The sequence below is a fragment of the Limulus polyphemus genome, unplaced genomic scaffold, assembly GCF_000517525.1.
Source record: "Limulus polyphemus unplaced genomic scaffold, Limulus_polyphemus-2.1.2 Scaffold278, whole genome shotgun sequence".
Classification (NCBI taxonomy): Eukaryota; Metazoa; Arthropoda; class Merostomata; order Xiphosura; family Limulidae; genus Limulus; species Limulus polyphemus.
The window spans coordinates 335,769-352,917 of record NW_013665888.1 but is presented as its reverse complement, the minus strand read 5'-3'; the positions used below and the strand labels follow the sequence as shown (position 1 = coordinate 352,917).

Genomic DNA, 17,149 nt, shown 5'->3' with positions numbered 1-17,149 from the left:
TCAGAGTAAATTAATCTGCAGATGAAAGTCCTTGGAAATGTCATCCTTTCCACCGGAACTATTTTTTGTAAATTTGTCTTCCAATATTTTATTCACAAATGTCACTCTGAACTAGGCAGTTGCTGCCAATTTCAAATCTGTTCATCATATTTGATTATTATGAAAATTCATACAAAGCTAAACAAAAGTTACTTATGCTGCTATCCCTAATTTTGAAGTGATAGACTAGAGGGAAGGCAGCTACTCAACAGCATCCATCACTAGCCCTTGGACTAGCCTAATCAAATTGTGGGATTTGACCATTTCTCTAATACCACAGCTCCAAAGATCTGGCACACACAGGGAGAAACATTTTTCTAATTTGTAATATTTTCAGTTTTATAGAAGTTGTTTCAAATTACACAAGACATACTTCTAAGGTGTTATTTTGAATAACATGTTCATAAACCCTATATGAGCATACATACTCTTTCATATAACTGACTGAATGGATGTACAAAAAACACTTAATGTCCAGTTTTTTTTTAATTTTAAAAAAGACAACATATTTATTCTTCTCATAAGAGATCTGTAGTAAAGATGAGAAGGGCCACACAAATTAAAACCTAGCATATATATTTACAAACAAAACAAATTAATCATACAGTATTGTATGAAACATCTAACTTTAACACTGGTCCATGGAGAAAGATGCCACGAGTTGTCACAATTAAAACTTTGAAATGCATTGAACAAAATGAAAGTGTTGTGAAAATAAGGTGAAACACAAATTACATCTCATGTAAATGCTATTTTGTGTAACCTAAACATAAGAAATTTTACACCAGTTTTCAAAAATTAGAGCATAAAGCTGTCTAAAAATGATGAACATATATTGAAAAGTATTTCAAAAAATTTAAATGAAAATGCTAAAACTATTGAAATCTAAATTCGTATGAACAAGTCATGAATCACTGCATCACTATTTGGCTTTGCTATACTATCGTAAACAGTGCTATTAACAACATGTGAACCTCAGGAATGCATGAATACTATAAATAATGCGTAATATTTAGTAAATACACCAAACTTGAAGTACAGTGGTTTATACAAACATAATTATTCCTCAGTAATTCAGAGTTTCAAACTTTGATGTACAAAGTATCAGTACCTTGCCAAATGCTGTCTCATTATTATGCTTTAAGAATGCATTAATAGACAGATTTTTTGAGCTTCATAAATTAGCTTTTATGCTAACATCATTGATCTGAAACTTAAGGATGCGTAACAATATAAGTGAATCTTTAGAAAAGCCATTTTTACCCTTTGTAAAAATGAGAAAAAAAGTTTCATCAAAATTTTAGTTTTGATACAAGTTGGGAAAGTTAACTAAAACATGCATCTCTATCCTTTTAATTTAACGACCAAATACCAATACAAAAATCAATGACAAGTGTTTTTCTTAATTAAAATTCAGCTTAATTGTGTTTAATAATAAAATGGTAGATGAAAACACAGCAATTAATGTCAACTATTTTTCACTTTCTCCTCCTTCTTCTTCATTTTCACTGTCTGTTTCAGCTCCAGGATGCTGCGGTACTGGTTTCTCTGGTGGATCTCGAAGGTTTGTTCCGGGAGATGAAATTTCCCAAGAGCTGATGGCTACCCGTTCTCTCATAATGTTTACTTTGTGCTGGTAAAAGTCATAAACAAATGATGCCATATGAGGCATACTCTGAACAATAAGAGGGTCTCTGACTGGATAACTTCCAGCCTGTCTTGTTGAGGGGTAGTGTTCATCTTGAGAGAGATGTAACTGCAAAGGTCTCTGCATAAGAAGGTTCAGGGTTGGAGTGAGTTCAAAACAATTCTGAAAGAGAGAAACACGGGCAAAAATATATAGTCCTAGTCTCGCACGAGACATTGCAACAACGAGACGTCTGACATCACGAAGGTGGCCCACAGCTTTCGTGCGAACTAAAGAGAGAAGAATGTAATCGTTCTGCTGACCCTGGTACTTGTCCACTGTGGTTATTTTGGATGGCCTTCCAATCAGAGGGTTGTTAGCACACCGTTGGTTAACAACATCACGTATCAGGTGTTTTTGGCCATTGTATGTTGTAAGAATTGAAATTTTTTCTGAAGGATAAATCCATGCTTGTATTAGCTCTTGAATCAATATAAATATGAGGGAGTATGTCATGATCCTAGAACAGTGCAAAAAATTAGAAAATGTTTTATTCTAATTGTTTAATAGGATTTGCCATAAATGTTTTAGTATAATTGTTTAATAGGATTTGCCATAAATGTTTTATTCTAATTCTTTAATAGGATTCGCCATAAATGTTTTAGTATAACAGTAACGACTATTATATGAAAGACAAGTTTTCACACGGGTGATATTTAATATACGGCAAGTTTATGCAGTAAATATACATAAAATTGTTCTGTGTTTTTGTTTCAGAACCTTGCAGAAGCAGAGTACGTTGTAGCTGTTTTCATGTACATGCGTCTCCTTGGATATTATATTCACCACGTCAAGAGATTTTTTAATTAATATAGTGTCACAGTGTGTAAGAATTAGTTGTAGCCAAGAAAATAAAATAATACAAAATAGTTATGTTCCAGGATTCAAAAGAATATAAAATAAATACTCTACCAGTAAGTGTGATGCAATAAAAAAAAGCATTGCCATCAATTTACCTTCTAAGCTGCGTGCATGAACAGCAATTTGGCAGAAACCACACTTCAAAAAGAACAGGCTGCTCAATAATAGTTGGTAATAGCTTTATGTGGAAGACATAGGCCCACAGTTTAAACATGTCCAAACAAAAGGCAGGCATACAGATACCAACAGTCAATTAAAGAAAATGCTTTTCGGCTTTTGAAAATCACAGAAACTGCTTACAGACAGAAAATTATAGCTCAGAGGCATTTAAAGTCCACCCAGTACAAAGAAAAATTAGAGGGAACCTTAATTACCATACCTAGTGTTTGAATATGAAATATATATACAAAATAGTAAAACAGGATGAAATATCATTTAATTAAACAAGTGACATATCTCTACTAATTTTAATTGTTTTTCTTTGGTCTCAGCATGGTTTATTTAATTAAGGTCCACGGATATATTTTGTGTGGAAGCTTACGGACAAGTTTGTTGTAAGATTTTAAACCTTTAGCTTATACAAAGCATCCTTACTTTCACCTCATGTTTACACTACAATGTAGACAAAATCCTGTAACAAGTTTGTTAATGTTCTGTTTAAGTTTGATTGGAAAAAAAGTAACTTAACATACCTGGACAAAATCTTTCAGTAAAACACATGAGAATATAAAATAAAAAATCAAGCAAGTATTGTGTGGATTAAAAACCTCCCACAGTTCAAATAATTTTCCCCATTATCCTTAATCCTGCAACTGCGATTGACATCATATCATGCAAGCATTTTGCATGGCCTGCTGCAATTGAAGGGTTAATGATAATTTTTAAAATTTTTATTAAACACTTCTGTGAGATTTTTAAGATGGATATTTGAGATCACTCATTATTTATTATTCCTATATCTAGTTTAAAAAGCATTTTTAGCATTTAAAGTAGAATGTATCTTTTCATGAGCAAAGTAGTACTACCCTTATTATTTTGTTACATTTCAGTAAATGTATAAGCTACTTATAAAATAGGGAAGATGGAAAATACTCTTACATCAGTCTGCATGTACACAAGTACATTAAAGGTTATTAATACTGACTTAAAGTTTATATTTTAATATTAACGTTTGTTTTTTTTATCAGCAAGACCATAAACTGTGAAAGTAGAATAAGTGCCATTCTGTTAAAAATAACATACAGACAACAAAGGGACCATTTGTTCCTCAAAGCTGACTCTCACACACACACACTCTTGAATAAAAGTACACAACTTTGCATTCTTTTTCAGGAAAATAAGCATTTCTTCTACACTGAAAATGCATTTCCGATAGATACTTACCTCCTCTCATACGAGTGCTGCTCTCTATTGGTGCAAATTTTCAATGCCTGCCACTAATTGAGAAAAGCTATTTTTGTGAGTAGAGATAAGATATCGTATTGGAATGATAAATTCTCCTTTTAACCTCTCATAAAGTGCCAACATCCACTACTACTGCTGACAGCAACTCATTCCATAAAACAAAACTGTCTTAATTACTTTGAACCTAGTTTGTCTTTTCCAAATCTTAAGTTTGTTTCCATTTATTCTATTATCTTCAGAATATAGCAAAAATAAATCATACTATCAATCCCCCGATTAATCGTGTAAACTTAAATAAGATCACTTGTTACCCTTCTTTTCTCAAGAGTAAATAAGAAATCTTAACTTTTACCCATAAAATAACCCTTCCATCCCTGGAATTATCCTTGTAGTCTTCTCCTGATCCCTTTCCAATAATTCAATATCCTTTCTGAAGGAGATGAAAACTTTACACTGTAATACACATGAGACCTAACTATTGCTAAAAATACATCACAAAATCTCATTACTATTACCTATATAACTAGCAACAGATCACTATTTCACTGGCTCCATTAACTTATTCATCACTATGCCAACATCCTTTTCGTCAGTTATGCTATTTACTGAGTTTACTACTACTACTTGGCACAGTAACACACTTATTAGAACTTAATATTAATAGATGCACTTTTAAAATGTTATTTATTATAACTATTCTTTTGAAATTATATTGCATTGGAAATATCATGTGTAATGATCGTCATAAATCTGCATGAATTTTGGCATTCTAACCAATGTACATGAGGGTGTGACATATATCTTAGAGCAAAATAAACAGTGAGCAAAGTTTAGATTAAAAATAGGGACAATGATACAAATGATAAATGTGGTTATCCTTAAATTTTGATCAGAGAAAACTATCAACACAGACCAGAATTAAAAATAACTCAAATAGATTGGTCTAACTAAAAGTAGTAGTAGTATGCTATGTAACAAAACAACATTTACTGAGTTAAGTATCCTTGCTGTTTTTATATATACAATTTCTCAATATAATTGTTAACTCATCAATACCTAACTTTATCTCTTTGGTAGTCTAAGGTACCAGAGTTGGATGTTGGAAAAGGGGGTTTCTGTAAGCAGTTTAGACAGGGTAACACTAACAGTATAAAATGGGATAGCCTAAATGGGCCAAATGGCCCATTGTTATCCAACAGAAATATAATAACCATGGGATTAAAAAATCTAATTGTAAATTTCTCTCAAAGTTAGAAATCACAAAATATGAAAATATCCATCCAGCTTTCTCTATCTTAAGCTCCGTGGATGAATTATGAAAAAGAAAATACAAATATACAGCAGGGCTTTGGTGCTATATTACTTGCTTACAGTACACTAACACGTGTATCTTGGTTTTAAAAAGTTACTGCAGTGGTTTCTACATGGAAAGACAATAAACAATAAGAATTCTATACTTAACCTACCTGATAAAAGTATGGATTTGGCTCCGACTCTCCTATGCCATTAAAATCTCCTACATTAACTAGCTGATAATCAAAAAAGAATCCTGGATTTGCAGTTCTATACTCTGGCCAATTGGTGACATGAGGTAAATTGCCAAGGTTTTTGTAACGCCAGTTATAAAGTTCACATATGCTTGGCCTAGATCGTCCTTGGGCATCCAAATCAACTGTAGGCACTCCAAGACGCACAAACCTTGTGAACAAGGACTGTTCCATGTTGCTGTACTTCTGAAAAGCCATATTTTTTATAACTGGTGGTAACTGATGATGATCTCCAATCATGATCCAGCGTTTCAGTCGACTAAACCCATCCTCTGGGTTTTGAAGTAAGAGTGGAATAAAAGTTTCAATTTCTAATATCTGTGCAGATTCTTCCATCAGAATGTTATCGTACTTAAAACCTAATTCAACAAGCTCCCTTCTCTTAAGAGCTGCATGTGTGCAAGTCATGGCAATAATTTTTGCTTCCTTTACAAGGAGGTAGCGAGATCGATCAAGGCCACTTCTTAACAATTCAAATGCTCTAAACTCTTCCAGTTGTGTGAAAATCTTCCTAATGTAACGAAAACAACCCTCTGCTACTTCCATGTCTTCTTCAAAAGACTTTCCATGAAATAATGGCTGTGGAGCGTCATCAAAAAACTTTGTGAAAGGAAAGAGTGTTGGAATTTCTTCTTTTGGTGCCTTTACACCTTTTCCTGGTTTCACCTTACTTAGGAATTCTTCCCAACGTGCTAAAACTTGATAAAGATAAAAATGGCCTGCCGTTTCACAGGTATATGAGACGTCCCCGGTGACACCAAGACTGTCTTGTAATCGACTGACATCCTTAAGAAGGTCTAATCGTTTTGCCAGAACAAAGTTAACTCTTCCATACCTACTAAAATCCTTCTCAGTTTCCAATGCTTCTTCTCCGTGACCCAAGCGAAGAAGGTGTCTTTCATCAATGTCAAGAGCTATAATCTTTTCAAAAAGCTGATTCAAAGCTTGGTTAGAATGAGTGACAATCAAGGTTCTTTGTTCTGGGAAATTGTGATACAAGTTAGAAATTATCTGAACAGCAACATCAGTTTTACCTGTACCTGGAGGACCAACAACCATGGTTAACCCAGGCTGCATTCCAGACCTTATTGCCTCAACTTGAGTTGGGGTAAACCTTACAAGATTTTTTTTAGGTTGTTCAAATGGGTAAGGACCACGACTTGGAAGAACATAAGGAATTACTGTTATAGTCATCATGTCAGTCTTTACATTATCACTTTCATGTTCTCGTTTATTGTTTTTCTCAACTTCAGAAAACCTGATTTTGAATGGAGGAACAAGCTTTCTGGGATCATCACAATCCACTTGAATGTTATTTTGAGGAAAGCTCTCCCGAAGATGATCCATATCCAGAAAAGTATCATTGAAATCTAAAATCGAGAGTTCATTTTTCATTTTGGAATAGTGAGCTGCTCCTGGATCACCGTATCCTAGTATAATATCATGAAGCCAATCCGGAACAACACACTCTGTGTTCATTAAGTCTCTAATAGTTTCCAGGACGGCTTTGAAATTATTCTCTTTAGGTTTTCTTCTCATGATTATGTTAAAATTTTCATAAATATCTTCACTGTTTTGACCACTTTGGTCCATATCTAGTCTATACTGATTACAGTCCAACCACACGCGAAAAGTACGAGTATCACCAGGAAGATCAGGCTTCGGTTCTGGTCCTTCCTCTATTACACGACCACTCTGATCTAGCATACCTTCTATTTCACAGCCTCTAACATGCGTAAGTCCAACTTGAGGTATAAATGGCTCTCTATAATTATAATGAGTACCAGGAAGACAATTTGGCTTGACAGTTACTAGAAAACATACATCATGCTTTCGAAGGGCTTCCCATTCTGCTTTGATTTCTTTTCTTAAGTTAAGATTTACAGTTACATCTGCTCTTACACGGGAAGGTTGTTTTTCTCCAATGTTAGGTTTCCCAACCTCTACAACAGCAAAGTTTACAATTGGTTGAGCCATTCTTGCCCAACCTCCAAATATGGAACTTCCATCTTCTGATTTCCAAGGATTTAATCTACTGATGCTATCTTCAATATCTTGACGAATTTCATACGTTGACTCAAGCCTAAAAAGATGAAAATTTCGCAACAAGTAGTCATGAAGTGTCAGAAACTGCAGATTAAGTTTCGGCAATGCTAAACATCCTTCACCAGAGAAGTATTCTGATGGCACAATATTTTCATCCCAAATAATAGATTCTGTAGGATATAAAGGCATTTCATTTAATGCTTCCAGTTGAGAAGATCGTCTTTCATGCCGTGAAATTAATAACTCCAAAAGGAAGTCTTTATCAGCTTTGTTTTGTTTTTCAGAAGTTAGCAGTGGTAACAATTTAAGAAAAGCTGCAATCTCATGAAGCTTCTCACTTTCTAACGGTTCAAAATGCTTTTTCAATGAATTTCTTGTATCTACACTTGCAACAGTAGATAATGAAAATCGCAGTAATTCTGGAAAGTTTTTAAATGCTGCTTTTTGCAAAGCAGTAATTAGATCATAGTGACTTTGCATCATGTCATGATCTGTAAGAGCTTCACCAGTTTGATCATTGATTTCAAATCTAGAGTAAAACTTCAGCATTTCTAAAAGCTGGCTAAACAATCTTCCTTCCTCTCTCTGAACAAGATTGGAGAGTTTAGATTTGACAACTAGATGGCAGTCATCCATCACTGTATTAAAAAACCGTCGTGTTGGCATTAAAGCTTCCAAGTCTACCATGAGTTCTAAAAACCTTTCACAGAAGTGAACTTTCACTAGGGTGGCTTTGTCTAGTTTTGGATTTTTTTCTTTTGTTGGGATTGAATCAAGATAGTCAAAATATTTATTGATAAGCTTTGCCAAAAATGATCTTTCATAATTAACTTTTTGATAAGACTTTTCATCAAGTTTACTATCATTTTTCTTTATATATTCCAAAACTTTTTTAACTTAGGTAGAGCTTTGAATTCATGCTCTCTTCTTTCTGGAAGAAGATTGATCCAAATAGGTAGCGAAACAAGTCTTTGTATTTGTTCTCGAATCAAATCAACTTCAACACTGTTAAAACAATGAATAAAAAATACTAGTAATGCAGTCTGTTCTTTTAGAAGTACTTTGTCATCTTCATCTAATATTTTTTCCATAACTTGACAAAAAAATGCTGGAAAATGTACAGGCTGCTTCTTGAATGTCAACCATGCTGGCACTCTTTCTCTAAATTTTTCATTCACCATAATTACAATCGACATGATGTGGGCATGAGATGCTTTTTTTGGGTGATAGTTAGGCCATAAATAATTCTCAAGATATTGGCTAAACTCCAGTAGCATTATTCGGCGTATGGCGAATCCCGAACCTAAAATTTCGTTAACGTATATTTTTTCAATTACCTTTGAATCAAATTCTAGCCAAGGATCTGTGCTGTGCGGAGCCCAGTACTGATTTGCTAGTTGTGTTACCACATCTGCATTTATTTGTTCCACAGTCGGAGACATTCCTACCGCTTTGGTTTTACTAATTTTCAGTGATTTACTCATTTTTTTTCAATGTCTGTCTACTTTCTGTCATCTAACTCTAATCAAAAACGTAGAAATGACAAATATAAGATATTTTTCTTAAATTCTACAAAACTTCAAAAGTAATCACGTTGTGCGAACACTTAGTTGATGCTTACATGTTGTCGCCATTTTTCGTCTTGTAGTTACGTGATATACCGGAAACGGAAATATTATTTTGGGGGCGCCGCGATCAACGAAAATTGAAGGAAAGTAGTGTTAAATCTTTTTTCATTGAGAAGTTTAAGCGGTGATTGTATGAATAGCTTCTATTCGAGTTTAAAAGTTATGGGTTTGTTTTGTTTTGTAAGATGTATCATTGGGCCAAGATTATTCCGAATTAACGCCGTTGACGGCAAAGAGGTACAAGCTAATACATAATAAGATTAAGAGTTGTAACTTCACTATTCAGTGTTTCATCATTGAAGTAGCTTCTATCGTATTTTCAAAAATTAAAAAAAAAGCTGACTTTACTTTCTTAAGCCTAACTATGTATTGTATTTCCTTGTTATGATTGTTTTATTTACTGAATAATGAATTAATAAATATTGATAGTTGAAATGATTATATATATATAATGAGTGAGAAAAGAAGCAACTGAAATTTAGAATTCTTAGAAATATATTTTTTTAAAATATGTCATTTCTAAGCTTTTTTAATATTTTTTCAATTTAAGAAAACGTTTCTATGTATAAACCAAGACTTAAAAAAGGCAACATGATAAGATACTGATGTAAAAGTTAACGATTTCCTATTATAAGATACGTTACTCTTATTCTTTTGATTTTACTCTGTATTGAAAATCTCTTTAGAACGAAAATATGATTGGACTCTGAAACAATTTCTAGCATTGTTTTTGAATTTGTTTCATTTTGTATTTCGCCTGTACTAGTTTTAAGTAACTTTTAATTTAAAAGTAGTTGATAAATATTTAAAGGATTAGTTGTTTCTATGAAAAATACCACACTTGGCAATGCCTGAACAGTAAAGTGTTTAATGCACTGGGTGAGTCCAGCATAAAGCATAGCAAGCATATGCCCCCACCTCACAAAAAAAAATTTGTCTCTATAGTTGCTTTCCATGATTTATTGAACTTAATGCAGGCCCCTTGAGGTTATGATCCCCCTTCCAAAAAATTCTTGACCTGACATTATAATGATCTTTGGATATAAAGGATACTTGTACTGATGTGTCATGATGGATCCTGATGAGTAGTTTTGATTAATTTACTTTTACTAGTTTTGGGATGACTTTTTTAACTGCTGGCGCATATCTTCATAATAATGGATATTCTCAGGATGATCATATAAAATCATCACTTTCATGTGATTTATATCGTAAAGCTGTAATTAATTGCTTGCTTGAGAGGATTTACAATTTCTGAATATGAAGTATTAAATATGTTAGTTTTGAGATTATGTGTATTAAACTGGTAGTTTTTGTTTTTTTAAGATACTGTTTTGTAGCAATGATCAAAATACTTTCCTCCCTGACCAAAGCAGTATTCCATTTTTTGTTTTTAGTTGTAGGTTTGACAGTTATAAAAAGTTTATTTTAAATGTATTTGGCCAATATCCTTAATAAAATACACAGAATTAACTTGGATAATAATCTTAGTTTGGTTACGTACCACTGAGAAAAGGTATCTGTGAGGAAACAGTGTGTGTGTGATAATTTGATTTTAACTCGTGTGACATATGCTTAGTAATTATTATCTATCTTTCTTTCTTTCTTATTTTTTTTAATACAGGGAAGAATTTATGATCCAAACATCTTAGAAGCATGGAGTGATTATATTATTAAATCAGTAAGTGTTGTTCTTTTATAGATGTTTAAGAAATTACTACATTTGTTTTTGTTCTGGTGGTTCATAAAGAATCTCAAGAAGCCAACTTTCCTACTGATGTCCATGCACTCGTTATGATCTTAAAACGTTCTTCAGCAAAGATACACGTACATTATTCAGACTTAGATACTTATTCTTCGATGTTGTATAAATTACTGTGATAATATAAAATGCAAGTTCTAATTATTTTAATGACGTCTGGACAGCCTGATATGTTTTTGAATAATTTTTATGGTGTATTCAACTCAAAATTTATTAGGTATTACTGTTACTCTTGCATTTTAGCAATGTTTAGAATTGTTTATTTGAGAACAATGCATTAAATAACATAAAATTAATTTCTGGTTCTAGAAAGCAAACAATTCCCATTAAACTCTTCTTTTTAAATGTTATAAAGTATGTTAAATATATTACTAAGTTACTATACAGCCCTAATTAGATTTATTTGTTTGTTATGCTAAATCAAGATCAACGGACCAATGAAAATTTCACTTTAATTATGCTGTATTGGACAGAAAGGGTCAGAATGCTTGAGTTTTCTGCTAATTCCATGTCCCGTAGTGTGTTATTTCTGAAATATCAAACCATTGCCTAACGATCAAAGATGTTGCAAGGATATATAGTAGGTATACATAAGACTCACGTTTCAATACTATATCATATGTTTGCAAAAACAGTTAAACTCCAATCTTCATACAGGACACAAGGCTTCAATATATTAGCTATCACACATTGTGACAAGAATCTTTACTGGTCTTATCACATGAAATATATTATTTTTAATGAGGTATGAGCCTATATAGTTTTGATAGAGTAGTCTTGTGAAAATTTGTAAGGGGAACCCACAGAATGGTATTAATCATATTTTCAGTTTGTTACAGGTTTTGTACTGAATTGCATATATGATACATTTACGTATACAACAGTTAAGGATTAGGGAAGTAACATAATGCTAAGTTTTTGTTGCTGAAAGATACGTACCATATTGAATGAAGATTAATTTGAAAATGTATGTCTTTTAAAATCTCCCAAAATAAGCTGAAAATAGAAAGATTACTTTCATATGTGATTAGTTGAATGTAATCAATTAAAGAACCTGAAGATTAACCTACTGACTGCTGATTTGTGGTATAGGGTACAGTCTGCCTCTAACATTTGAATGCAATTGTGCTGTATACGGTGTACAGCTAGTACACTTAATATTTAGAGCAGCTGCAGGTAATGGGTTAACTCTCTATATATAGGCTCTGCCATTTTGACCAATCTTGTAACCACTATGCAACAATTAAACTATAGGTGCTATAACTCTGAATATACTAAGAGTATTTTCACAAAATTTAACAAGTGTTTATTAAACGTGACAAGTCTGTTGGACATAAAATATCCAAATCTTTAAAAAAAGTATTTTTTTACTAAAGATTTTTCTCAGAATTTTCAAAGCCTTTAATGGTTCATTCTGAGAAAAAGTTGATTTTCACCTAATGGTTTTATATTTCACAACTTCTAGGACCTTCTTAATCAATATCAAAAGTTTTTTCTGTCAAATTTTAAACATTTATCTATTATTTTCACTACCCTAGCACTGACAGTAGTGAAAACATATGTAGCAAACGTTTAAAAATATATGAAATAAAATCTTTTTTTTTGTCTCCTTTATCTTTAAATTGTAACAGATAATTATAATTCTTTATTCTAACCAGCTTCAGTCTCCTAACAATTTCACATTTCCTTTCATTTAATTTTATTGTTTTATTTATCTTTGAACCAACAAAACAATAAATCACCAGCAAGAACTTGGGATAAACAAACTTTTGAGTTACATCATGTGATGTCAACCTATATGCAATCTTGTTTTTGTATGTAATTGTTTAATTATTTTTATTATTTAACCTAATAAGTTTTAATTTTTACATTTTAGTCACATTTGTTAAATATATTACAGTAACTAAGTAATATGCATAAAACAAGGAACTTTAGCCTTGAGACCATTTGCACTTGGGTGCATAGTTAAGTAAGCTTATTTTTTTACTATGTTGTTTGTCCAAAAAATAATTTTTGTAGCTTTCAAATACACATTTTAAAACAAAAAATGTATCAACCACCAGAATAGAATATTCCAAAGTTACTATACTTTACCTGGCTTTTTGAAAAAATTCAGTTACTGTTCAGGGCAATATATTTAGTCTAAACACATCAATCTCTCTCAGCAAAGTAACAACTTTGACCACTAAAACACAACAGACAATTGATTTATATAACTTAGGATATGTTCTTTTTATTGGTTATAAACATGTCTAATAGCAGTGTCACAGAGAATTATAGACATTTCTTCAAAGCTGGAGATTATTGGAGGGGTGTGTCAGTGTCGATTGAACAAGTACGGTGGTATGTTAGTAAGACAACAAGATTTTGGCTTGTAAGTATATAGAGTATGTGTACCTAATTGGTTGAACAATCTGAAGCCCTTATAGCAGAATGAAAATTTATTTATATATTTCATTTGAGATTAAGAAATTGAAGCTATGTTTTGATAACAAGTTTATTAACATGCATTGATAATAAAATAAATTCATTAAGTTTTGGACGTCAATCTCTGCAAAATTTCTGACATATGCACTTTGACCCATCCGCATCCATAGGGTTCAAGTAATTGCTCAGTACTAGTTAGAAGTGCTTAAGCTCAAACATACTGTTGGTGTGAACATGCTTTGTAGTCACTATGAGAAAAACCTGAATACTGGATAGGTGAAATGAAAAAAAAGTCATTGGCCACTAATCAGTTCTTCACATTATATAGCCGCACAATAGCAGATACGATAAATAAACTTAGCATTCCAAAAATTGTTTAATCTTGAAGTCTTAAGTATAGGTCAACTTGCATGATGTCAGGCACACTTAAAACCTGCCATGTGCAAATGTAAAAATTTCTGGAACAGCCAGCAAGGTTTTGAGTCAGTCGAAATTGGAACTGACAGAATGATGAAGGGTCAAAAGACACATTCCAGTTGTTTGTTTTTTTGTTAGTAATCCTAGTAGGCCTAATGATTCGAGAACTAATGTTGATCTGTCTGATAATCATTTTTGGTAATAATGTGCTTTTGAGAAGTTCACTCATTTCAGTGTTATGTATGTAGACTTACATTTTTTATATTTTGTGTTTAATATCAAAAATTGAAAAAATTCTAACAAAAAAATGTGTTCTTTAATTTCTTTTAGTTAACACTGGCATGGGGCCTAGGGGTTTACTCCTCACCTGCTATAGCAGCTATTCTGTATAGAAAAGGTAATGTTTGTGACAAATGCCATTCTTTCTTCCTGCTACTTGTGTCCTAAGGAATGATGTGATAATAAATTATGTGTGCATGTTTTGTCTTAATGTTGAAAACCTCATAAATACATTAAGTTTTTGCTGAGTTACCTTATGCTAGTTTCAGCATTGTGAATCATCAGATTTAGGTGTTATTCTTGGCCATAGATAACTCAGTCATTAAAAGAAAAATAAACAGAGAATCGATAAATTGATGATTCTCTGATCTTTGTTTACACAAAAATTTATATTCACATCACACAACTGATACCAGATGCCTACATGATAAGCCATATGCAGATTTAGATTGGGTATACCCCCAACCCTCCATTTCCTGACCTGTTGATCATTTCGTCACGTCAGGTTTTATGTATGTGGATGAGCCTGATTCTTTACAGTAGGTGTCTGTGACTTGTTGATAAATTTCCACAATAAACAGACAGCTTATTTTTAAATAATATATTAAAACAAGTCAAACATATATGCAAATGTTTGTTACACTATTGGTTAACATAGTTATATCCTGAGCTTTAAAATTGTTTCCTTCTTTGTCAAAGTCCACACACACAGGCTGGTTCAGTTACTTTAGAACACAATTTGATAAGACAAATTATTCTTCCTCCTCTATTATTATAATATAGTCTGTGATAATTTCACTTTAAAATCACCACTATAACTGTTGGTTACCACAATTGTATCCAGAGCTTTAAATTATTATCTCTTTGTCATCAAAGTCCACACAAGCTGGTTCAATTACTTTAGAACACAATTGACAAGATGCATTATTCTTCCCTACTATGTTATTACAATACAATCTGTGATAATTTCACTTTAAAAATTGCCATTATATGATCATTATGGCTAAACTCCCTATCACACAGTCTAGATCTATCTGTCGAACTACATTTTTGACGAGTATTTATACCCAGTGGATATCTAGAATATTCTACACACTACTAGATATTATGATACAATAATACTCAATTAAAACAATGGAAAAAACTCAGAAGGTTCTACTAACATGATGCAATAATATAACAACCTCCAATTCATAACAAGTGAACTACACAATGTATGAATCGTAAACTGTTACATAAACAAACCTATGATAAATGATTGCTTCAGAAAATTACTAAATTTAACACTTTAACTTAAACACAAATAGTCGTGTATATCTAACACTCCAGCTACACCTGCCACATGTAACGCTGAAACGAAATATGCAAAAACCGTTTTCACTGCTAAACAGTTACCAGCCTTTTGATCCAGCAGAAGATCCTTACTTAACCTTAAAAGCATTTGCCCCTGATTAAACATTATTAACATTTGGCAAATTGCAGTTCTACTATTTAACTTCTGTAGTCCATTCTCAAGTAAATAAATGACTTTTAATTTAACCAGTAGCACTTTACCAGAGTGTTAGAGTGAACACATAATTTGATTTTTCTTCTGTTCCAAATATGGCAACATTTGGGTTAAAATTAACATACGAACAAACTTCCATTTATGGCTCTTATCAGTTTTTCAGACTTCAAGGTTTTAAAGTTAAATTTGCATATAATATTATACAGCATATATTTGAACATAATTTTGTCTTTCTTCTAACAGAACTAAATAATTTGTAAATTATTGTTTGCTAGGTGAAGACTCATTATTAGACTATTGAAAAATAAGAATGAAAATTTGGCTTTGTTCTTCTTACCTTACTCCATGTTTATTTCTGATGTTTCAAGAATATACTGTAAGACAATTTTCTCTCTTCTTATTTTCACTGTAGGATATTTTACAGTAGATGGAATATCAAGCTTAGGTCGACTTGTTTCCTTAGTTGGAGTCACTCTTCTGGGAACTATATTCTTTAGAGGTGAGATGTTTGGTAGCTAAAAGACAATCTTATTTTACAGAAAAAAGTTTATACTATAAGACACAACAGTGAAGTGTACCAAACATGTTTATCAACCAAAAACTAAGTTTTTAGATTTGTCATAGAGACATTCAAATTAAATGCTCCTCTGTATAACATGTAGCCAGGTCTAAAATATTGTATTTTTTTGGGATTGTTTTGTTGTTTAACATCATGAAGTACTTTCAAGAACTTAAAACAAATCAAGTCTCAAACCCATGATGTAAGAATAGGGGTGTATGGTAAGTTATATAATGCAGGATAAAAAATAATATTATTGATTAATTTAACATTCACATACTTCAAATGTTTTTTTAGCTTCACAGTGTAATACTGATAAACCAAAGTTAAAAGAATGAGTTAGTTTGATTGATTAAATACATTGAAATTACCTGTTTTACATTTGAAAAATTAAGTAGGCTTATTGTACTTTTTAAAGTAATTTCATGATATGTTTAGAATTATAAAGTTAGATAAGATAGAAAAACTAAAAATAGGTTTTGATTTGTCTTAATCACTCCTTGGGCAGTATTTTTTAGTTGAATGGTGTGTAGAAAAGTTTTATAGAACATGTGAACATTTTGCTAGTATTTTAATAGATTTATAGTTACTCTTTAAGGATAAAAAACTTGTCTGTATATATATATATATATATATATATATATATATATATATCTGCATATTTTAATATTTGTTTTGTGTTGTGAGGTATTTGACAAAGGATTGTTTTTTAGGTTTAGGAAGATACATGAACTATGATTATGTCACTTTTTTGAATGTATTGGAATCAGAAAAGAGCAACATTAACAAAGTAATAAAGGTATGTTCATTTATTTTTGGAATTTGGGGAGTTTTAAATTGTGTTTAATTAAAGTAACTAAAAAAATTTTTTATTGTTTTTTTTAAGTTACAGTGGTAGAAATATTAAGAACAATTTTTTTTTTGTACTTATATAATTTAAATTGATATTTTGAATGTTGTAATAAGCATCTCGTTTGATATGTTAG

At 31.8% G+C, this 17,149-nt stretch overlaps 2 protein-coding genes across 2 annotated transcripts in view; one reads left to right on the top strand and one right to left on the bottom strand.

The window, feature by feature from the left end:
- Positions 1-517: 517 nt before the first annotated feature.
- Positions 518-9,228, bottom strand: LOC106456991 (intron-binding protein aquarius-like). The gene is given in 3 exon segments (XM_013916375.2): positions 518-2,146; positions 5,416-8,445; positions 8,448-9,228. Coding segments are annotated over 3 exon segments (4,287 nt in total). The 5' UTR covers positions 9,069-9,228; the 3' UTR covers positions 518-1,510.
- A 43-nt stretch (positions 9,229-9,271) lies between these two features.
- LOC106456986 (protein ABHD16A-like) overlaps positions 9,272-17,149 on the top strand; it is a 35,435-nt gene continuing 27,557 nt past the window's right edge. Inside the window, exons 1-5 of the mRNA XM_022382795.1 lie at positions 9,272-9,449; positions 10,837-10,893; positions 14,149-14,215; positions 16,017-16,103; positions 16,877-16,962. Of these exons, the coding sequence (XP_022238503.1) occupies positions 9,345-9,449; positions 10,837-10,893; positions 14,149-14,215; positions 16,017-16,103; positions 16,877-16,962 (402 nt within the window). The 5' untranslated portion in view covers positions 9,272-9,344. The remainder of the gene's footprint in view (positions 9,450-10,836; positions 10,894-14,148; positions 14,216-16,016; positions 16,104-16,876; positions 16,963-17,149) is intronic.